The 24,036-nt window shown below is 37.3% G+C and overlaps 1 protein-coding gene across 1 annotated transcript in view; it reads left to right on the forward strand.

The window, feature by feature from the left end:
- Nucleotides 1-1,370: 1,370 nt before the first annotated feature.
- The window catches only part of arrb1 (arrestin, beta 1), a 54,840-nt gene continuing 32,174 nt past the window's right edge, over nucleotides 1,371-24,036 (forward strand). Inside the window, exon 1 of the mRNA XM_048161957.1 lies at nucleotides 1,371-2,855. Within this exon, the coding sequence (XP_048017914.1) occupies nucleotides 2,836-2,855 (20 nt within the window). The 5' untranslated portion in view covers nucleotides 1,371-2,835. The remainder of the gene's footprint in view (nucleotides 2,856-24,036) is intronic.

Below are 24,036 nucleotides of genomic sequence, written 5' to 3' on the forward strand. Positions count from 1 at the left end.
TTAATGTGATGATTAATGTGGTAACATAATATTTTGAGTTTCTGTTGATTAAATCAATCGCCTTCATTGTATTAACTAAATTTTTTTTAATTTCAATGAAATCAAAATTTAATCAAAATTTTAAGTTAAACCAACAATTCTTTTTTTTTTTTTTACAGTGTAGTTGCTATTGATTTAATGTGTGCCACAGAAATCACAGATTTGTATTGTGAGTTATCGTAAAATTATATTTCAACCCAAAATCAAAGAAAACAAGTAGTTATATTTTCACAATTATTTTTTAAAAATAACACCAGCATAAATAAAAGGCCGTACAACCAATTCTACCATAATTAAAATATTACAAGTTATAAATACTTAAAAACAAGTTTACATGTATACATATATGGCAATGAGGTTTATCGCCATGCATGAGAATTGAGATGGAAATGTACTTAATCGTCATGAAAATAATGTTGCAATGCAATGTAATGCCAAAAATAGATTTATTGATTACATTATATGTTTTTCAGGGCCTGCTTGAAAACATTTGAAATACTCTGGTTAAGTAAATCAAAAATGATGAAGCCACTTTATGAGATCAAGTCCCATCTGTTGATAAGAAAACATCTGGTAGATATTTTTGTTGACTCTATGAGAATAACTGTTGTACATTTAAATTAGTTTGAACAGCAAAATTATTACAAAAACAGATTTTTGTATTCGTTTTCCCCCGAAAAGCGATATTGTAATGTTTGAGTAAAGCGTTATTATTATTATTATATTGTTACTGAACCCTGCCTTTCCAAATGTGGATTATTCTCAGAGGTGTGCAGTTATCAAGGGAACAGCCACATACATATATTTGTTAACAACACACTCATTTTTGTAAAAAAAAAAGTGTATATACAAACTCTGTTATATGTTTTATTTTATTTTATTTATTATTTTGTGACCAAAAATTAACTCTTTTACCAAGCAAAACTACAGAGTAAGGACAAAAGTGAGTTTGATGATGAAGTCTGTTGTTTACAGTACATAGGAAAGCAAAAGAACAAGAGCAAATAAGAATAAGTCCATGCTTGTCTATATGTTCTGATAGGCACTTTCTATTAATAGGTTAAAAATGGGTCCTGAAACATCAGCGTTCCTGTCATGATATAGTTTAAACCCTTTCAGATGTTTTCTACATTAAATGAACATCAAAATTAAATAGTAAAATAATAGGTAGCTAACTGAAACAGGGTTGCAGATTTACAGTTGCAAGAAAAAGTATGTGAACCACTTTGAAATGTGCAAAATTTAAACAAAATAAGAGAGATCATACAAAATGCATGTTATTTTTTATTTAGTACTGTCCTGGGTAAGATATTTTACATAAAAGATGTTTACATATAATCCTTATAATAGCTGAATTTATTAAAATAATCCAGTTCAAAAGAATGTGAACCCTTGATTCTTAATACTGTGTGATTACCTGGATGATCCACTTGTGTTTTGTGATGATTGTTCACGAGTCCCTTGTTTATTCTGAGCAGTTAAACTGAGCTCTGTTCTTCATAAAACATCTTTTATGTAAAATATCTTACCCAGCACAGTCCTAAATAAAACATAACATGCATTTTGTATTATCTCCCTTATTTTGTTAAAATTATTAACATTTTCACAGATTCTGCAAGTGGTTCACATACTTTTTCTTGCAACTGTATCACTTTGTAGAGTTTAGCTTAAAGAAAATATTTGCTTGATATCTTTTTTGCACAGAAACTTTGATAAATGTTTGAGACATTTGATGTGTTTTAAAGCTAGCTTCCTGCTTAATTTTAGGTTTAAAAAAATGTATATATTTTTTTTTAAAGGGACACCAAATGTTATGGAAAGTGCCAATATAACATGGTTTTAGCATTCATTTTAGAACATTAATGTATTTTAGAGTGTTACATGTTTTGCCATAACAGGCTGAAGTAATTATGAAATGCATGGGTATTGCTGTGTAATATCTGATGTCATATGTGTGATTTAAAAAAAAAAAAATTTTGAATTTTGAAATTTGAAATTTGAAATCTTAATTTCAATGCCTGTATGAAACGAATTTAGGCTTTTTTATAGCTACATCTGAACTGATATGTAAACCACTCTAAAAAAAAACACTAAAAACATCAGGGATGCTTTTTCAGTTAATAAAACTATCTTAAACTCACACGATGTCTGATTGATATGCTTGATCCTGTCCAATATTGATTTAATGCTTAACTGAAATGTGACACCACTTTAAATGATGTCAATGTTCGAGATGTAATGCCGCGGCGACAGCGCGCGCGCTCTTTTCACAGTGATGGCGAGCTGAGAATCTCATCACCCACTCACCTCAGCTCCCGCACACATACCCTCACACATCCAGAGAGGAGGGGAGACAGAGAGAGAGAAACGCAGCGGAAGGGAGGGCGAGAGAGCTCTGGTAGACGGAGGCAGTGTGGATATCAAACGGAAGCTTCTAAATCTTTAGGATTCTCCAAGCAGCATTTATTTTTCCTACATTCTCACCTGAAGGACTCCTAAATCAGAGCATCACAGGAAGGCGGTGAAGAATCGCCGGCTTTTGCTTGTTTTTATTTGGAAACGCGGGGTTTGTCTGTTGGCAAGCGGCAGTGGAGATGCTCCTGTAATTGGATTCATCTGGAAGGAGAGCTGCTTAAGTGACAGCGGCGCTATAACGCAGCGTAGTAAATTCCCTTTCTTTCTTTCAGTCTCTCTCTCCATCCTTCTGTTCTCCTTCTGCCTTCTCGGCAACCCCTCTCATCTTTTTCCCACGAGCAGAAGAGTTTCTGTGGAACGTGTCGCACGCAGATCCGCGCGATGGGTGATAAAGGCACAAGGTAAGCTGCGTGTTTCAGCTGCTATTGGAGGACATTGTACCATTGCTCAGTTGTTGTTGTTGTTTTTTTTCCTCTTCTTCTTTTCATTCTATGTTTTAGATGTAATTGGCCATTTAACATCACGGTGGCTCTACGCAGTCAGTAGCTGTTGGACAAAACAAAACACCATCATGGCAACACAACATTAATTTAACAACATGTAACGTAAAACTCTAATGCACATAACTGATAAAAAGAAAAAAGAAATATATTTATTAAAACGAAAAACCATCGAATATGAATTCTGGATATGTCAGTTTACAGCTTTTCATTGTAAATTAAAAGATGATTTGTTATTTTACTTGCAAAAACGGTATGTTTATCAGTATTTTACTGAAGAATTGGGTGAAATGTAAGGCTCGATCTATTACAGCTTTTCCCCATATATAGTAAGGGAACTTACTGTTAACTGTTTTTTCTTGCATTTTACAGTTTATATTACGAAAAAAAAAAAAAAAAAGACAGTGTTTTATTAGTTTAATTGAAAACTGGACAGGTAAGTGGAGCGAGAGACTGGGATTGGGACACGGGCTGCGTTTAAACCTGCCCTCACGAGCACATGCACTGCACTACATATAAGCTTATTTGCTATGCTAAATGGACAGCTATATGGTCAGTTGCATTTTTATCCCCTCCTCTCTGTGACCCAAGCAGGAACAGACCTGCAACCCTTCATAACCACTACATAAACGTAACCCATTTGTTGCTTCAGTTCTCTAGGAAGGCTTTAGAGGTTGGTGGAGGTATCAAACTGTTTTGGCATAGCGGCATTTCCACTGATATTTGACATTTCACACAAGAACACGTTTGACCAGGACATACCCACTGTTTCTAAACTCTCAGCAGGATTGTGAGCCAGGTCAGTGTTCAAAGCCCAAAGCTTTATGATATAACTCAACAGTTCACTCATCAAAGTCATCTATGCTTAAAAATAAAGGTTCTTTATTGGCGTCTGCGGTTCCTTGAAGAACGTTTAACATCCATGGAACCTTTCCATTGCGCAAAAGGTTCTTTATGGATTAAAAAGGTTGTTATAGAGAGTATGCATTGACGTCACTTTCCCGCCGGAACGCGCTCCCTCAACCGGACTGAGTGGCAAAAGAGCTGCCGCATGACTGGATTTAATAGGGGAAACTGCAAAGCAGAACAAATGATTATCAGTTTAGTGTTCCTTACAACTTACCAAAGATCCAGTGATCCATGGATATTGACATGCAGCCAGGAATCGTGTTTCCTGACATTTATATGTGCCTGATTTCGATGCCAAATACATTAAGCAAATTTGCCTGTGAATGCTTTATATAAATGCAATAAGTCATCAGTTATATCAATGTTATATGTATCATCCAGCCCTAAAACTTGTATAGTTTTTGTCAGTGTTTATTTAAAAACATCCAATTATGAAGAAAATAAGATGGTAAATATTTAATTGATGAGTTGTCAATAACAATACAATATATAAGGTATGATTTTACCTCAAAATTCAACGTATTGATAAAATGATATCTGCAAATCCACGTTTCGGTGCCTGGAGTCAAGTTATATCTGTGAATTGCAGTGATCCATTTGCTTTTCTTTTTGGCAGTCTGTAAAAATATACCTCAGATTTTTTGTCAAATCTATTTGTATAGTTAATCGCAAAACTCTTTCCCACTTTGGATGTGTTTTGTGCGTTTTTCCACTCAGTCTTTTTGCCACTCAGTGAGCATAACCGCAGTCGCTCCGGCCAACAGTGACCTCACGTGCATACTCTCTATTGAAATGTTCTTCACAGTGAGAAAAATGGTTCTTTTAAGAACTGTTTACTGATAGGTTCTTTGAGGAACCCAAAATAGTCACAAAAAACTCCTTTTTGGAACCTGGCTTTATTAAACCCAAACTCTTTGGCAGGACCCCTTATTACAATAGGACATATTTTACCTCCCCACTCAGACCTTTAACTTTTAGAGGTGCCATCAGTGTTGTTGATAAATAAATAAATAAATAAAATAAAAACAGACTCCAGAATATTGACTGTCAGCATAAAGTCTGGTATACATTACAGCTTATTTTGGTCAATAATTACTCACATAAAGGAACAGTTCACTTGGAAATGAAAATTCTGATATGATTTACTCTCATTTTATTTCAAACCCTTATGGCATTCTTAACATTTGTGACATTACAACATTGCATTTGCAATAACATGAAAAATCTAGTCTAAACATTAATCTCTGATTGCGAAAAACAGTATGATAGGCTCCAATTCAGAGTGGCACAAAAGCACTTACGTATATTCTGGTCGCATGATGACTCGCTTTTAATCTCGTTCCATAATGAAAGTTTCATTCAGTCTGCTACTCACATGCTCTCATCTAACAGACACCCAATTGCAAGTACCACATTATTCAGAATCACCAAAAATATCCAGCAAAATAGTCTTTTTAATCAAAAGCACAGGCCTTTATGTTCAAAATGTTACTTAATATAACTTAATTTCATCATAAAAAACCTAATTTAGCCAGAATACAAAAGGGGAATTTTCACTTAAAGCTGCAGTCCATAACTTTTTTTGGTTAAAAATGATCCAAAATCAATTTTGCTATCTCATTATCTTATCTCGATTCACAACGATAAGCTTGTAATAATGTTTTATAATAAGAGCGACATGGTGGATTTCCACAGGAAATTCAAGCATGCAGCAGTTCCTCTGTGCGTCATTACATCACGTCCGTAAACAGAAAGGAAGGAGTCCCGTCCAGGCTAGTCGGTTTTATCATGTGAGGATGCTGCTGGTAGCAGATCATTTATAGCCTGTTCTCACAGCAGCTGAAATAATTAAACTTATCATTTTGATGGTGGATTGTAATCCAGAAAGATCCAAATGACAATCATCAGTTACAACTGGAGATTCACCCGTAGCCAAAAAGCAAAAGACTTTGGATAACTTTGGATTAGGACTTTGGATAACTACTTTGGATTAGGACTTTTGGATAACTTTGGATAAATTTGGATTAAAAGACTTTGGATAACAAACTCGTATAGTTTGAGTTAACAAAAAAGGTCAAAAGGTTGCCATATGTTGGAGTAACATATTACGAGCATATATAAGCAGCAGTCACTGCGTCATCCCAGCGACAATTCTTCCAGCATCCCTCCTCCTCCCCATCTCCTCCTCTATTTCTCTTATTCTCCCTCTATGCAGTACTGTTATAGGGGGTTTAACTCGGAGCTCGAGCCGAGCCTCTTGTTCGGAGGACAGCAAGCCAAGTTTGTTTTACCATTAACCATTCAGACTGAATGGGCAGGCGAACTTGTGAAAGCATGTTCGTGAAAGAATCTATTCTGCTTCTGCTCTTTGAAAGTTGCAGAAACATATAACCAACTGAAAATCTATGGACATTTTCAGCCTTGTGTTACTTCTGAACCAGAAACTAGGGTTCAGGTCTGACTGGCAGTTGAAGTTTTGTGAGATAAAGTTTTGCATTTTCTGCAACTCATGCTTAAGTGCTTTTTTGCAAGATAAAAATTCATTTTTTGCACTTAATCTAATTTAGGATTGTATCAGGCTATCAGCACTGATGCACTCGTTAAAATTCAGAGTTGATTTCTGAGTTTCCGGTGCAGTAAGCAAATTTAAAATTTTATAGCCCTTAATGGCTTATTGTTACTTGAAGTGCTTTTTATGTTCAAAAGCCTTCAGTTCTAGAATTGTTCTGTTATGGATCGCCTGTGCAGTGATTTTAGCACTGGCGTCCTATTTGTGCTCCCCGCAATTAAAATAAATTACTATTCTTTCTGATTCATTGTTCACTTTGAATGATTTTTATGCTTTTAGTGTCTTTGTGTGGGACTGTTTGAGTATCACAGAACTCTTCCGTAGCTTTTGATTCCTCCTGCCAATCGCAATCTTCCATGATGCATATGAGCACTTGAATCACAGTTTGATTGTCTAGAATGAGTTGTCTCTTGTGTGTGATCCGTTAAGAGGCAGATGCAAATCAATTAATTATAGATATATGAAATCCAATAATAGAAGGCACATGCTTTAATCCTGTAAAGATTTTGATGGTGTATTTTTTTTTGTATATTTATAAGAAAATTGCAATTACACAAGAAAAGCTGCTGTTATACTGCACCTGATAAGTGTCTTTAGACTTTCAAACTAAAATTTTCTTCAACATGGATAACACTTATACTTAATTGATTATTGATTTATCTCTTCTTTTTAAATAAAATATTTTCACAATTTGGCAACAAGCTGCTGAATGCAGTAAACATGCTAAGAATTGCAAATATATGACCAGAGCAAGCCTTGTGTGATAATGAAAATAGTCCCCAGTGTTATTAAATTATCTTCCTATCGGGAGTAATGATCTGCATTTATTATTGACCATCTTCTTGGGCCCCTCAGATAAGCCGGGGCCCTAGGGAACCTCATTTCTATGAGTGGAGGTCAGGAACATTTTCAACCACTTCATGATCATGTGCCATACAAACAAACTAATTCACAAAGAAAAGAATCAGATTTTTCAATGTTGCATATTAAATAAGTTTTGGAGAGCATACTTGATTATTGTATCAGTTCAGGGTTACTTGAAATAAAATATAATAAACATTAACTGAAATAAAAGAAAACATAAAAAATTAAACTTATTTTATTTCAGTGTGTTGACAAGTCAACATTTCTTTTTTTGTTTAAAGTACTAAAATATCTAAAACTAAAATTAAAAACAAAACCTTAAAAGAAACATAAAAATGGCAAAAATACACAACAAAGTTAAAATCAAAATATCTAATTCAAACAATCTAATACAAAATATTAACAATAACTATAATAGTATATCAGTGATACTAAAAAAACAGTTCAGTCAGTCAAAAAGTTGCACAAAAACGCTCAATGTAGTATTTCGTTACACAACAGTATCAGGCAGGGAATGTCTTACTGGCTGTGAACAGTATTCAGAAACAACACATCAGAATGAACGACACAAATTTATTGTTAAGTGTGTCAAATCGCTGGATATATTCAATTGACCTTCCTGCATGACATGAGAAAGCAATTATATTTGTCATATGCCAGAAAATGTCTCAGGTTACATATGTAACCATGGTTCCCTGAGAGGGAACGAGACACTGTGTCGAAGACGCTGTGGGAACGCCTCTGCATGATTGCGTCATGAAGCACATGTGAAATCAGTCCAATGGCATGACAGAATGCCATAGGCGGGTAACATCATGACCAGGAAACTATAAAGCACACCCAAAACAAATAGGCTTCTGATAGGCTGAAGCAAGTCAGTCACAGGCATGCAGGGAGTATGGCAGAGCAACACAATGTCTCATTACCTCTCTGGCAGCCATGGTTACATACGTAACTTGAGACGTTCCTTTTCTTGCTGTGTCAAAGATGCAGTGGGAACCTCAATACCCATGCCGCCACAGTAACAAGTGCCTGTCTGTGTGAAATTGTGAGTGCATACTAAGAAGAGAGCACCCAGGACCCTGGGGTCGAGGCCAGATCCAGGTTATAAATCCTCACAAATGTGTGTGGTGAGGACCACCCTGCCGCATCACAGACTTCCTGAAGAAAGACTCCCGAAAGCAAAGCTTTAGAAGCAGCCATTCTTCTGGTTGAGTGGGCCCAGACCACCAAAGGTGAAGGCTGGCCATTTTTACACCACAGGGCAGCTCTGTGGATGTAAGCATCTAACGCCCTAACTGGGCAGAGCAGATTTAACTTCTCCTGGTCTGGGATATGAAATGAAGGTAGGAGGAAGGCCTGCAACATAACAGGGCTTGCCACATTAGTGGGAACCTTAGGAACATAACTTTGCTTAGGAAATAAGAAGGCTTTTACCATGCCCTGTGCAAAATCAAGGCTTGTAAGTCTCCAATTCTCTTGAGAGATGAAATAGCGAGAAGGAACACAGTCTTGAGAGTTAGGAACTTCTCGGGAATCTCCTCAATAGGCTTAAAGGGAGCTAGGGAAAGGCCTTCTAAAACTATGGCCAAATCCCAAGTCGGCACCCTCGATTGTGGCGCAGGCCTCAGCCTCAGAGTGCCATGAATGAAGCGAGTTATCATGGGTGTCTCCCAACAGACATACCATCTAATGGAGTGTGGTAAGCAGCTATGGCCACCACAAACACCTTTAAGATGGATGGGAATAACCTTGCAGAGAATCAATCCTGCAGGAACTCCAGTACTGTACCAACTGGGCAGTTATCTGTGTCCAGCATGTGACTCCTGCACCATGAAGTGAAAACTTTCCACTTCAGGGCACTTACAGCCTCCTCGTGGAGGGAGCTCTGGAATGGAGTATGGTCTCTACAACTTCGGAGTCCAAGCTCACAGTTTCCATAACTCCTGGTGGGGGTGAAGAAATGAGACCCTCGCCTGAGAGAAAAGGTCCCTCCTGACCGGAATCTCCCATGTAGAGCCGTCGAGGAGAGACACTAGGTCGGAGAACCAAACCCAGCCTGGCCATAACGGGGATACTAGCAGAAGACGGACCCCGTCCCAGTGCATGAAGCCCCGGCCACGTCTGTACCATGGCATCCAACTCCAGGGGGGCTGGATACATGAAGGAGTAAAATAGTGGACAGTGAGTCATTTCTTGAGACGCAAACAGATCCACCTCTGCTTGCCCAAAGCACTCCCAAAGGAGCAGGGTGGAGTCTCCACTCCCCGGGCCTCAACCCCTTCCTTGACAGGATGTCTGCTCCCTGGTTTAGATGCCCCAGGACATAAAGTGACAGAGGTTTCCCTTGGGCCCACAAGAGGATCTGGTGTGCCGATGTGCATAATGGGCGCAAGCGCAGACCCCCTTGATGATTTATATATGAGACCACCAATGTGTTGTCTGTGAGGACCAACACATGGTGGCCCCTCAGGTCTGGGAGGAAGTGTCTGAATGCCAGGAACACAGTCATCATCTCCTGCTGGTTTATGTGCCAGCAGAGATACTGGTACGCTTTGCCCCCGAAAGCGAACCTGAGGAACTTCCTGTGTTGAGGATGGATGGAGACATGAAAGTATGTGTCCTTTAAATCTATCATGACAAACCAGTCCTCGGACCTGATTTTTGACATGATTTGTTTCAGAGTGAGCATTCTGAACTTGAGCTTCTTGACAGAATGATTTAGCTGGCACAGATCTAAAATAGGATGCAACCCTCCATCCTGCTTTGGAGTAATGAAGTACACACTGTAAAACCCTAACTCTCTGCTGGGAGGAGAAACCCGTTCTACAGTCTCCTTTCGTAAAAAGAGTCTGTACATCTGTACCACTGGCATCAGGACTTTTTCGCCGAAGCCTTCTTTGCGATAATGACGGTCCTCAGATCTGTCTTATCCTTAGAAGGCTTTGGCAGAGGGCCGACTCGATCACTGTGCTCTATATGAGGAGCTTACACTCAGCTGGGGCTGCTCCCACCCAGCAGCCCCAGAGACCTGAGTGCGGTGAGGAAGAAATTTCTGGAATGCTGCAGCTTGCCTTTTTGCCTCCTGAAACATCTCGAAGACTGTATTCACTGAATCGCAAAAAGGGCCAGGAGGAGAGAGCGGGGCATCCAACAGGAAACTCTTATCTCAATCTTTGATATCTGAAAGATTAAGCCATAAGTGCCTCTTCAAGGCTGCCATAGAGTGGCCGATAGATTGGCCGTCTCCTTAGTGGCCCAGAGAGAAAGATCTGTCACTTTTGCTCAGTAAAAGCCTCGTGGCCCACTTCCTCACCCTCACCCAGGTCACTAAGCAGGTCAGCCTGATAAATTTGCAGAATGGACATTGTGTGCAAGCATGCGGCTGCCTGACTTGGTGCCGAGTATGCTTTACCCACTAGTGCAGATGTGGTTCTCACAGGCTTAGTGGCTAATTTCGGGGCTTTCAGGGATGATGCAGACTCGGGAGAGAGATAGCTCGTAAGCATCTCTTCAACCTGAGGCATCGCCCTATAACCATACTCTTTCAGTCCCATGATATTTGAATTTGCATGTTTGGGGACTGAACACATGATATGATACCGGTTTATTCCACGACCTTGATACCTCAGTGTGGAGGTTAGGAAAAAATGGTAAGCCCAGATGAGTAGGTTGTGATCTTGACAGCAGGAAGCATTTGTCTAATAGACTTGAATGATGAACCTCCTGCTTCTCAGCTGGACAGTTGATGTTTAACTTGGCTATAGCACAAATCACAACCTCCATAAGCTCCTCATATGCCTGTGTGTGAGGTGGCGAATCCTCAGCATCCACAGGATCGATACTAACAACGTCCAACTCCTCAGAGCTGGATTGATGCAGTACCGGTGCTTCACCAGGGGCGGAAGAAACCACAGAATGTGCTTCCAATCCCTGAAATGAAGCACTGGACCCAGCAGGTAAGGGCAGAGAAAGGGCAACGCCCATCTCTAACCCCTCTGCAAGATCGATTTGCAAACCCCACAACGCGAGCCTTCACTGTGCCTCAGCAGCAGTGGGACCTGAGCCGCAGGGTGTGTGTGTGTGATAAAGACAGACAACACCAAATAAAACACACAATTTCAACATAGATCGCTTACTGAAGACAGAGAAGCTGGCGTGGTTTAATTTGTGTGCGCTTTATAGTTTCCTGGTCACGACTTATCTATGATGTTCCGTCATGCCATTGGACTGATTTCACATGTGCTTCATGATGCAATCACACAGAGGCATTACCACAGCGTCTTCGATGCAGCACGCTTTCCTTTGAAAGAGAACATCAAGTTTGTGGTCTGTGTGCTCTTCCCCTAGCTGACACAAACATACACATACACATAAGCATAAGTAATAAGCAAAAAGGCATGTTTTTATATCAAAATGTTAATGTGCACTGTAAAACATTAATATTTTGATCTGAAAAAAGTAATGCTACAGCCTGTTAATTGATTAGCTGTATTGTATGTTATCATATGGTTAAAATTGGTATATTTAACAAAACAATACACATAAATGTAATATGAATTACTGTTTAAAAATATGTAAAAAAAAAAAAAAAAAAAGAAGCATAAATTACTTACCAAAAAATTTAAACTGCTTTTAAGCAAAAAAATTATTTACATTAAGGTTAAAACAAAATTAACAAAACGTTGAAATGCTACAGTCTGTTAAATGAACTGTATTTATGGTTAAAATGTGCATAATATTTAACAAGGCAATACACGTAAATGAACTATAAAACACTAAACTAAAAACATGTAAAAAAAAAAAAAAAAAAAAAGAAAGAAAGAAAGAAAAGAAAGAAATGAAAATAAGTATAAATTGCTAATAGTTTATAATTTACAGCTAATATTTCAATAAGACAAAAACATGTGCTTACCCCAGAAAATTAAATAAATAAATAACATTTTTAAGCAAAAAATATCACCTTAACATGTATGTGTTTTGATGGTATTTTGTCAATCAACAATCACATCCTGTAATCTCTGAAACACAGTCTTTCTATTTGTTATGCAAAGTTCTGGCAATTGCAGCTGCCATTGTTTTTATAGTGTACATCGTATATCATTTCAGTCCATTTTAACAAGAGAGGGACAGTTTATTTTCACTTTAAACTGCAGATTTTATATGCTTTAATCACAATAAATACCACTTCCATTTTATTTGATGATTAGCGTAAGCACCACTGTTGGCTTGATGTAAAGGATGGCTGTTTAGTTTGCCAGTGAATGAGTGGAGGTGGTGAGGGGAGAGGCTTTGCTCTCAGCCCACCATCTGAAAGGGCACGACCACTGTTTGTTAAGAGCACTGACTTCATTTATTGATTCAGCCTGAAAGCCTCTGACATAACCATGAGCAAAATCTATTGCCACAGCAAGATAGTCTCAAGCAGCTGCCAATAAACTGGTTGTCTTCCCATGTGTTTTGTCCTGTTGTTCTCTTTATTCATGGACCGCTAGAGAATGGCTTCTCTTCAACATCTGATTAGCTATCTTAAAGAGCACAGCTCACTACAGCAGAGGTATTCAGTGAGAGCCTTGACCTGCTAATCGCTCTCTCAGCTGTGGCAGCTTTGGTTTACTATGGCCTACAAAGGATGATGTAAATGGCACTTTCCATGAATAGGGCACAAATTAGGGTCTGAAAGCATTAAAAAGTAATTTTCAGCAGTGCAGTGGTCAGTGAAGAGCTTAACCTTCAGATAATGTTAATCATACATCTAAAGAGATCAGAATAAATATTGTATATTTTATTTTATACATTGTTTTATATATTAAGTTAATTTTAGGTTTGCAACCCTGTTACCAAAATTTGGGACATTTCTTAATTATAGTTTAAAATCCTTGTGTAATGTTTATTCCTAAAAAACAAAAAAAAACAAAACAAAAAAAAACACAAACAAAATGTATTAAATTAAATTCAAGTGTAAAAAAAGATTTTTTGAAAAATATTAGTAAATTTATTTAGCAAGGGCAAGTTAAATTTATTAAAACTGGCTGCAAAATGTTTTACATTATTAAAGATGCATTTCAAATGAAAGCTGCTCTTTTGAACTTACTATTCATCAACAAATCCTGAAAAAAAAAAAAAAAAACATTCAGAAAAATATTAACTGTTATCAACTGTTCTGCTTTGATAATGTGTCTTGAGCAGCAAAGCAGCATATTGGAATGATTTCTGAAGGATCATGTGAAGATTGGAGTAATAATGATGGAAACTTGGCTTTGCATCACAGGAATAAATTATACAATTATCTTAAAATAATGTATTTGTAGCAGTGTATGCAGGCCGACTGATGAAGAGATAAAGCAGGTTCCAAAATCTCAAAAGTTTAAACTCAAAAGACAGGCAGACAAGTAGTTGCAAACACAAACACAACAGTGACTGGACAAAGGCAAGGGTGCAGCTTAAATGACAAACTGAATCAAGATAATTAATCAAACACAGCTGAAACCAACAAACTCATAATGACAGTGACCATGAAAACAAAGGAGAGGTGGAAAACTGAACAAAAGGAACATACACGTAACATTAACCTCCCCTGCCCAGAAGGTGCGTCCTCTAGCTATATAAGTCCCAAGGGGTGGAAGGGTGGTCGTCCTGGAGGCTGACGAGGGGAGGGCTCCGCTGAACAGGAAGCCTCCAGGGCAGTGTCAGCAGCTCAGAGGACCAGGGTGCCGGCAGTTCAGGTGGCCAGGGAGACTCTGCCACGGGAGCTAGGCTCGGCCTCTATGGCTGGGCCACCCCATTTAAAAAATAAAAAAAATTCTTGGGAGGAGCTATGAGGTAGAGAATGGGAGCGAACTCTGGGAGTGGGCTTAGGGGCTGGAGCCCACACTGCATTCTAGAGTTGACTCTGGAGAACATAACTGGAGCGGACTCTGTACCATGCTCAAGGGCTGGAGCCATCACTGGACTCCTGGTAAAAAGGGGCATTGTCTCTGGAGTGGGCTGTGGTCTGAATGCTGGAGCGAATTCTGGGACTGGAGTAGCCTCTGATGCGGATGAGATGGTCCCAACGTTCATGGATGTGAAGGGTTTAGTTGCAGGCTTGGGGTGAGTTGGAGCGCCCAAGTTCTTTCGAGATGGGACTGGATGAGGTTTGCTCTTATTTTCCTTAACTTCAACAATGAAATCGGAACCATTAAGCTAGAGGATGAAATTAATGGACTCGACTAAGGGCAGATAATGCCCAGGAGACAAAAACTCAATAATTTCCTCATCCAGTCCCATCTGGAAACAAGCATTGAGCATTGTTTTGCTCCAACTCAGGATGGGAAAGATGAGAAAACTCCACAAACTCCTCCGCATAACGCTCCAGAGGACAACCATCTTGCTGGAGGGAGAGGAGATGATCTTCAGCCCAGTTTATTTTGGTAGGTCCAGTCACAGCAGACCGATGAATCCGGTTCCAAAATCTCAAAAGGTTTAATTGCAAACACAACAGTGAGTGGACAAAGAGTGCAGGCAAGGGTGCAGCTTAAATAATAATAACTAACTGAAACAAGATAATTAATCAAACACAGCTGAAACAAACAAACTCATAATGACAGTGACCATGGAAACAAAGGAGTGGTGGGAAACTAAACAAAGGGAACATACATGTGACGGTATTACAGTTTTTACTGTGTTTTTGATCTAGTAAATGCAGCCTTGCTGAGCATAAGAGATTTATTTCAAAGACACAAAGATCTGATCCCAAATGTTTAACATTTTTTTTAATATACATTCTTTTTCTTATAATATTTTTGGTAACATGGTTGAATGGTTGACAAATACACAACAATCTTTGTAAAAATTGACAAAATGCAATGAGATTTTTATCTGTCTGTCCAGAGTTATCACAAATTTTCAGTTTTTTTTGGCAATGGAACAAAATCATGCAGTAACAGGGTTGCAATCAAAATGTGAGACACAGTCACACTACATTTTGGATCATTAAATCAGTTTATTAAAACTAGTTTGTAATGGAATGGAAATCAATTGAACAGTTTTTCAAAATTATGATATTTTAATTGTTGGTTACAGCCAAGACCCTAAAGTGAGGCAATACAGTGCAAAATATTGTGAAACCATGCTTTAGAACTGAAAATATGCTACTCTATTTAATCATGGTCCATGTCTGTCTGTATTGTTAGGGTGGTGTTCAAGTGTTTTCTACACTTTCCTCCTTGTCGGAATAGATACTGATGTCCAGATAGTCAGGAGAATGAAGACTTGCATGTGTAAGACCGACAGAAGCAAGCATGGCAGTCATGATTAGCGTGCTAAACAGAGAGGGCCTGTCATCTATCCTTTCCGCTTCCTCCCCCAGTCAACCCCCACCTGCCTCGATCCCACCCATGCTCTTTGTTCCTGGGTGCACATCCTGTGTCTTCAGAGGCTGGGGACTGGAGGCTGCATGGGATGAAGAGGATGCAGTTGAACACAGATTTAACCTGTTCTTAGATGTCGTGGAAATGTGGAAGGCGTTTCGCTGTTAAATGTACATTTTGTGTTCGATCTTGATGCTATTATGATAATAGCTTGGGTGAAAAAGACAATCCACTGTAGGGGTCAAACTTATGTATTTTTGATTAAAGGATGCATAATACCCTACCAAAAAGACCTGCATGGGATTTCTTAACAAGCGTAGCTAACAATCTTACTTGGTTAATCAGCTTATCCTGCTAAGTTTTTAAAACAGCTTCCTGTTTCATGGCGAAACATCAGAATTTGTCAGGCTGCCACGGACACGCCCTTCAACGAAAACCCAAGATCTTCACAATTTAACATCGCTAAGGCCTTAAGATTAGACTGACCAAATATGATATTGATCTGGTTAAGTATCCATGAGGAGCTAATCACAGTGTAAAACAAGACATTTCCTGTTGCCCACAGGTTGCGCTATGACTTTAACTGAATATTGCCAAGTAGATGTCTTCAGGTCAGGACTCAAATAAAACATGTGAAGTTTGGGGCAGGTCGGACATTGTATGCCATGAATTACAACAACTTCCTGTTTCATGGCGAAACATCAAACTTTGTCAGGCCACCACAGACATGCCCTTCAGCGAAAACTCAAGATCTTCGCAATTTAATGTCACAAAGGCCTTTAGATTAGACTGACCAAATATGACATTGATCTGATTAAAGCTCTAGGAGGAGTTCATTAAAGTACAACGTCTGGAATGGCTAAAAGTGCACAAATTTTGCAAAGAAAATTCTAAATATCTCACTTCCTGTTCGGTTTCAAATTTTGCTCCAAGAGACTTTTTTGTAGGTATTGTTAAATATGTCTACTGAATTTCATACCTGTATGTGAAACGTAGCGTGAGGGGCACATTGTTGAAATTTTGTAGGTGGCTCAATCGAGCCATTTTGCCACACCCAATTCTGAAACCCATATCAGACATAAATTTTCACCACTTCTGACACCTGTGACCAGATTCATGAGTTTTCGAACATGTTTAGGCCCTCAAAAAATAGATCTTTCGGAAAAGAAAAAGAAACAGAGCAATTCCAATAGGGTCCTAATGCCACCGGTGCTCGGGCCCTAATAAGCAGGATTTATTTGAATTATAAATATTTTGTAACAGTGTAAAATAATGTTACAAAATATATAAAACCCTAGGATTCTTGACTTAATTTTTAAAGAATCTTTATTCCAAAAATGTTTTTTTTTTTAAACGGTACAGTGAGATGACTTTATTCTGCTCACCTTCAACCATCAAACATTAAAAGGACATTTAAAAGTGTAAAAGAATCAACAAGGTACTTTCAGCAGACCATGAATAACCTCAAAAGTGTGACTCTTTCCACAGCAATAATGGACAGGTTAAATATCACTGTAGTAATATATATTTGTATTATGTAACATACGTTGCCTTAATCAAAAATATTCATCAACTTAAGCATTGCATGATACTATTTCAAAGTGATTTCCATAATTTTTACAGATAATAAATTGTATTTACCTGTGAAAACGAACCTGAAACGAGACATGAGGATCCAAGGAAAAAAACGAGAGATTCTTTGTGCATTCCAGTGAATTATTAATGGAATATATCAAATTAAATCGGGAGAACAGACCAAAAATGTGCAGTATATGTCATCCTTTTTCATACTATGCGGAATGGAAAGGGAAAAAGGAAAATAATCACGAGGAAAAGAATGCAGTGACTGAAAAGAGCTCTTGCCTTAGATATTCTTGTTATAACATGGCACGTTAAAATACCAAGCGTTATGCTATTCTCATGATGTCTGAAAATAAAACATGAAGGAAAATTGACAGCTCATTCAGTCAAACTGACGGATAAGTTTTATTTGAAGGGCAAACTTATGATCTGAAATGATTCGTTTCAGTCTTTTTAATGGAAGTTCCCCAAACCGGAAGTGCCACCCATAATTCAAAACGCAGTAGGCTCATCAGGAATAAGGTGGATACAGAACAAGACAATGAAATTAAACAAAACATGATCGTGACAGTTCTACACATCAAGCACCTGAAAGAACATTTAAAGGTTCTATATAGAATGTATAATAAACATTCACCACGCTCTCTAAGAATGTCAGCTGGTGACAAATCTGATATTAGAGGCAAATTACATGCTATTTTCGCTGCGTATAAAACATACAATATGCTTCAAATGATTATTCATATATGTAAATATGCACTACTTTAACGTCAAGACACTAAATAAAAAAAAAAAAAACAGTAATTCTGACTTTTTTCTCACAATTGCGAGTTATAAAGTCAGAATTGTGAGATATAAACTCACAATTGCATAATATAATGTCACAATTCTGCCTTTTTTTCTCTCTATTGTGAGTTTATATCTCAGAATTGTGACTTTATATCATGCAATTGTGAGAAAAAATGACAGAATTGTGAGACAAAAAGTCTGCATTATAAGATATAAACTCGCAATTGTGAGATAAAAAAAGTCAGAATTCTGAGATAAAAAGTCGCAATTACTGTTTTTATTTTTTTATTTAGTGGCGGAAATAAGCTTCCATAATCCCCTTTGTTTAGACAAGAGAAAATCTACAAACCTCTCCATTTGTGAGAAAGCCAGTTTTGAAATAACATGAAGGTTAATGCTGACAGAATTTCCATTATTGGGTGAATTATTGTTTCATTTAGTAAGCCTTCATAACAGTTAAATAAAAACAGTATGGAACTTTTCAGAACATGCAACGCTCACAATGTGAAAATATTAATTAATTTTGTATGTGCAAGGTCTAAATAATTAACTTATTTAACTACACCGGTAGCCAGTCAGTATTGCTGCTTTAGCTTAAGAGTACATTAAAGATTGCATATAGTCTTGCATGCACCATATTTAAAAATTCATACATACACTTTGAAATCACTTACTGTATGTACCCTGGCTATTAAAACTTGGAGTGAGAAAGCACATTATGGGCTGAAAGCTTCCTGGTGCCTCTCAGCTTTAATTTCATGAAACCTTTGTCTGTGGCATGTTTATGTTAACACATAATCTAATGCATATAGGAAACGCCAGGTGTCTATGTATGGCCAAATGAGCCATTGTAGAGCTGTGTTGGGTACGTAATTGCATACAGCTTTCTATAAAATTATATTTAGGTGACACATTGCTGATATTTCAAGATGCATAAGCTTAAAATAATATTGAGGTAATTGCAAATTTGAAAAGATTTCTAAAAACAATCCCAAAGCCCAACAATTATAGCATAAGTAAGTTTGTTTGGGCTCATGGTTATGCATCTGAAAATTATCATCTCTCTGAAGACTATAAATTCTAGCAAAATGTTCTAAAAAAATAGTTTTGAATGCGCCTCAATACATCTTAACGAGAGAAGACTCTAATCTGGCTTTTTTGAATGAAGCTAAATGTAGGTCAAAGAGACGGCTGCCAGTATTTGTTTATTTATTATTCTGAGGAAAGGTTGAATTTGTATGGCTTCATGTGGTGAAGTCTACTGTGCTGTATTTTTATGACCGAGAATTCTCAGATAAAATGTGTTGCAATTGCCTGGTTTATATCAGCGTTGTCTGTAGTGGGATCTTCGGGAGCCATGACTCTGCAAGACCACCAAGATGTTACATTTGACCAAATGCAATAATATGAATAGTATAGTAATATGAGTAATAATCAAGGATACCACAGTTTGTTGTTTTTATGTCTTTTAGGGGCTGGTTTATCTAAAATACATTATGCCACAACAGTAGATTTGTGTACATATACACCGTTCAAAAGATTGGGGTCATTAAGATTTTCTGAAGGAAGAAATGCTCACCAAGGCTTCATTTATTTGATTAAAAATACTGTAATAACAGTAATATTACTACAATTTAAAATAACAGTTATTTATGGCTGTTTCAGTTGTATAGGTAGTTATGCAAGCAATTAAAAAAATAAGGCTTACATATTATTAGACAGCCAGTACTGTCCTCGACATCCTAAGGCTAAAGGTCACCTTGTGTTCGTAGCAACATTTTGTCAACTATAATTAAGTCATTTGTAGGTTGACTTCTCTAAACACAGGGAGTTTGGGGCATTATATAAATGTTGTTGCAATTCCATTTTGTACTGCTAGGGAATTTTGTAGCGATTCTACACTTAAACAACTTGATTATAAAAAATAAAAAAAATACTAATAATCAATGTGACTGGTTCTAAAAGTCAGTCATGAAATGTCTGACAATATTAAATCCTATTTTTTTATTAGATTTTTCTGTGTAGAATAAAAAATGTTAACTATCAATTCAAAATGAATAAAGAAAAACATGACTGCGGTCTTTGTTGATTTGCATGTCGAAGGGCTCATGTTTTCATGAATAGGACATGATTGCTGGGAATATCTCTCAAAACAAATTTCCTTCCCGATGACTCAGGGTTTATGGCATGACCACATCATGTGCTCAGCTAAAATAATTAATTTTTAATTCCTTCCTGGTTTGTAGAAGCAGCCAGGACGTATTAAAAAAATTACAACAATTAATAAATCATGTATACATCATACATGTATAATTGATGTTGTGCAAGTATGCCTATATTGATCATGTTTCTAGCATTAAATGTTAAAATATTAAGGGTATTACCTGTCGAAAAATGCCAAAAGACATATGATCTGTCACGTTAATGTGAAATGCACTGTAAGGTGTATATGGCCATTATTTGATGAAATATTGAAATGTGAGACACTTTATAATAAAGGTTGAAATTTTAGATCCACAAGGAATCGTTTTGAAGCAACAGCACATGTTGTGGTGTCTCTCTTTTCTGATACACATTTTTTAGGCCTTGAAGTCACCATGAAATCAAATTTTACAGAATGTTGCAGTGTATGTTATAAATGATTTAAACCATCATTTTTAAAAAATTCATATGGCCTCATAATCTTTAATCAAAAAGTTAACCCCCTGCCCCAACCCGGAGAGTGAGAACAAGAAACAACACAGCCTTGTTTCTGCAGCGACTTTATGTTTTATGTGGCATGAGAAAGTCACATAAACCACAGGAAATCTGATCAGAGCACTGAGACTGAAACGGATTTCCAGAAAAGCGATTCAAATAGGATTTCAAACCACATATGAATGTAGCTCCAAATGGATTTGTAAAAATTGCATTTCATGTGATTTTTTTGCCATTCTCACTTGCTAAATCTGATTGCCTTTCAATCGGATATGCACATAAATTGGATTTGAACTGACAGTCTGAACGTAGCCTATATATCCGCCCCAACTCACTGCAAACAGGCATTCAGATTTGCCTCCATTCAGTTAGCATCGCCCAACTTGCTACGATCCAGTCAATTCCCGGAAGACAAAATCAAATCCCGCCCTACATTTTTCTCATTCCAGCCACCTGTAAGACCTTTGTTCATCTTCGGAACCCAAATTAAAGGTGCCCTAGAATTAAAAATTGAATTTACCTTGGCATAGTTGAATAACAAGAGTTCAGTACATGGAAATGACATACAGTGAGTCTCAAACTCCATTGTTTCCTCCTTCTTATATAAATCTCATTTGTTTAAAAGACCTCCGAAGAACAGGCGAATCTCAACATAACACCGACTGTTACGTAACAGTTGGGATCATTAATATGTACGCCCCCAATATTTGCATATGCCAGCCCATGTTCAAGGCATTACACAAGGGCAAAACGTCTGGATCTGTGCACAGCTGAATCATCAGACTAGGTAAGCAAGCAAGAACAATAGCGAAAAATGGCAGATGGAGCAATAATAACTGACTTGATCCATGATATCATGATATTTTTAGTGATATTTGTAAATTGTCTTTCTAAATGTTCCGTTAGCATGTTGCTAATGTACTGTTAAATGTGGTTAGTTACCATCGTTTCTTACTGTATTCACAGAGACAAGAGAGCCGTCGTTATTTTCATTTTTAAACACTTGCAGTCTGTATAATTCATAAACACAACACAGCATTAGCCGTTAGCCACAGAACACTATCAAACTCGTTCAGAATCAAATGTAAACATCCAAATAAATACCATACTTACGCGATTAGACATGCTGCATCCATTTTGAGGGTTATATTAGCTGTGTGAACTTTGTTTATGCTGTTTAAGGCAAGCACGAAAATTTAAAGGGGCCGCAGCCTGAATCGGCGCATATTTAATGATGCCCCAAAATAGGCAGTTAAAAAAATGAATAATAAAAAATCTATGGGGTATTTTGAGCTGAAACTTCACAGACACATTCAGGGGACACCTTAGACTTATATTACATCTTTTGAAAACACGTTCTACGACACCTTTAAGATATTTTTGATGAAATCCGAGAGGTATATGACTCGTCCATAGGCAGCAATTTAACATGGTACAGCGCTTCCAGGTTCTATGTCTGAATGTCGGCTCAGTATTGACCAAAGCTGATCACGTGAGCAGCACGACACATACTTGTGATGCTGACATAGGAGCCGGCCAATAATGAGCTGGTGTTCTGATGTAGGACCTGGAAGTGCTGGACGTAAACAGCATAAGAAAATGACACTGAAGAAAAGATGTTGTTGAATAAAGTTGTTATTTTTGTTTTGTTTTTGCGCACAAGCATTCTTGTCGCTTCATAAAATAAAGGTTGAACCACTACAGTCACGTTGACTGTTTTAACGATGTCTTCAGTACCTTTCTGGACCTTGGAAGTGGTGGTTAAATTGCTGTCTATGGACGAGTCAGACAGCTCTCGGATTTCAACTAAAATATCTTAATTTGTGTTCTGAAGATGAACAAAGGTCTTACGGGTGTGGAACGACATGAGGATGAGTAATTGACAGAATTTTCATTTTTGGGTGAACTAACCCTTTAAAAATATGAATGGCTATAGTACGCAACAGTACATGCAGAGCTGCAGCGCTGATGAATGGAAAAGAAAGCAGTGTTTCGAGCGCAAGATGTAGTACAATAGTCAGATGTTCGTCTGGCACATTTACAATGAGAAACATGCAGCGGAGATAAATAAACAGCTCCGACAGAGCTTTATGATTGTAGATTCAAAGCAGATTCTTATGTCAGCGCATGGTAATCCTGTTCTTTGTTCACACACAGCATCATACCGGTAATTCACTGGTAATGTTACAACTTTTCATACCGGAAAAACTCCCGAACTGATTTGCCGGTATGTTCGCACATCTCTTGTAGTTTTTTTTTTCAATCGCTAGGACACATTTCTCAATACTTGGGTCACTTTTTCAAAACTCTTCACACACTCAGTACAACATCAGTCTATGTGGGCAAAACTGTAGATCATTTAAAATGACCGGAATACATTCCTCAGTACATTTTTAGAGTACTACCATATTGAAATTTATTCTGAATTTAAAAATGAAATACTATTAAAACAATTAGATGTAGCTGAACACCTACACAAGTGTTAGTCTTTCAATTTCATTACTATCATCTATACAAAAGGGGAATTTAGGAATCTTTTTTTTATTGTAATGTAAACATGGACTATGTAACATAATGCAGTGAATTATAAGCAGTAGAAAGTGTCATTCTTGTGTTCTAAAATAATTTTACAAAAGCAAACGTATCATGCTGCCTGTTGTGGGTTGTTGTTTCTTGTTGGGTGAAACCTTTGCTAGTGTTCTGGAAGAATGAGTTGATTTGAGACATGAATGAAGAGTTTTGGTAGTTTTAGTGCATTTTGAATGTGAAATTAACTGCTGTGCCAAGGTGAAAGTCAGTTAGAAGAACTGTCTGAAGAGTTCTGAAGAAATGACATAAGTATTGCACAATGTGTCCTAGCGATTGTAAAATGTACGATATTAGATTTTTCACACCATGGTTATTGTGGCCAAAAAATATCACGATATCGATATATCGCGATATTTATAGAATCCTTGGGGGGAAAAATTTATCAGTCTAAATAATTTTTACTTTGTTTATTTAGTTTTTCTCTTTCAGGGTTGCTGCACATTTTTTAAAGTCAAATTTAAGGCTTTTTAAGACCTGAAGAAATAAAAATTAATACTAGCATAGTAGCCTATACATTATAGCTGTTACCAATCAAATTAAATCATTATCGACAAAATCCATCTTTGCAATACAGAGGTGACACAGAATGAGAAGTGGCATTGATATATTTACACAGCATTTACAATTTGTCTACATGAATTTAAGTCAATATTTCAATAATTTTTTCTAATTTTAACTTTTTAATTAAAATGTCCCTTAAATATCAAACTAAACTAAACTGCCAGTAGGTGGC

Source organism: Megalobrama amblycephala, linkage group LG16 (assembly GCF_018812025.1).
Source record: "Megalobrama amblycephala isolate DHTTF-2021 linkage group LG16, ASM1881202v1, whole genome shotgun sequence".
In the NCBI taxonomy this organism is placed as follows: domain Eukaryota; kingdom Metazoa; phylum Chordata; class Actinopteri; order Cypriniformes; family Xenocyprididae; genus Megalobrama; species Megalobrama amblycephala.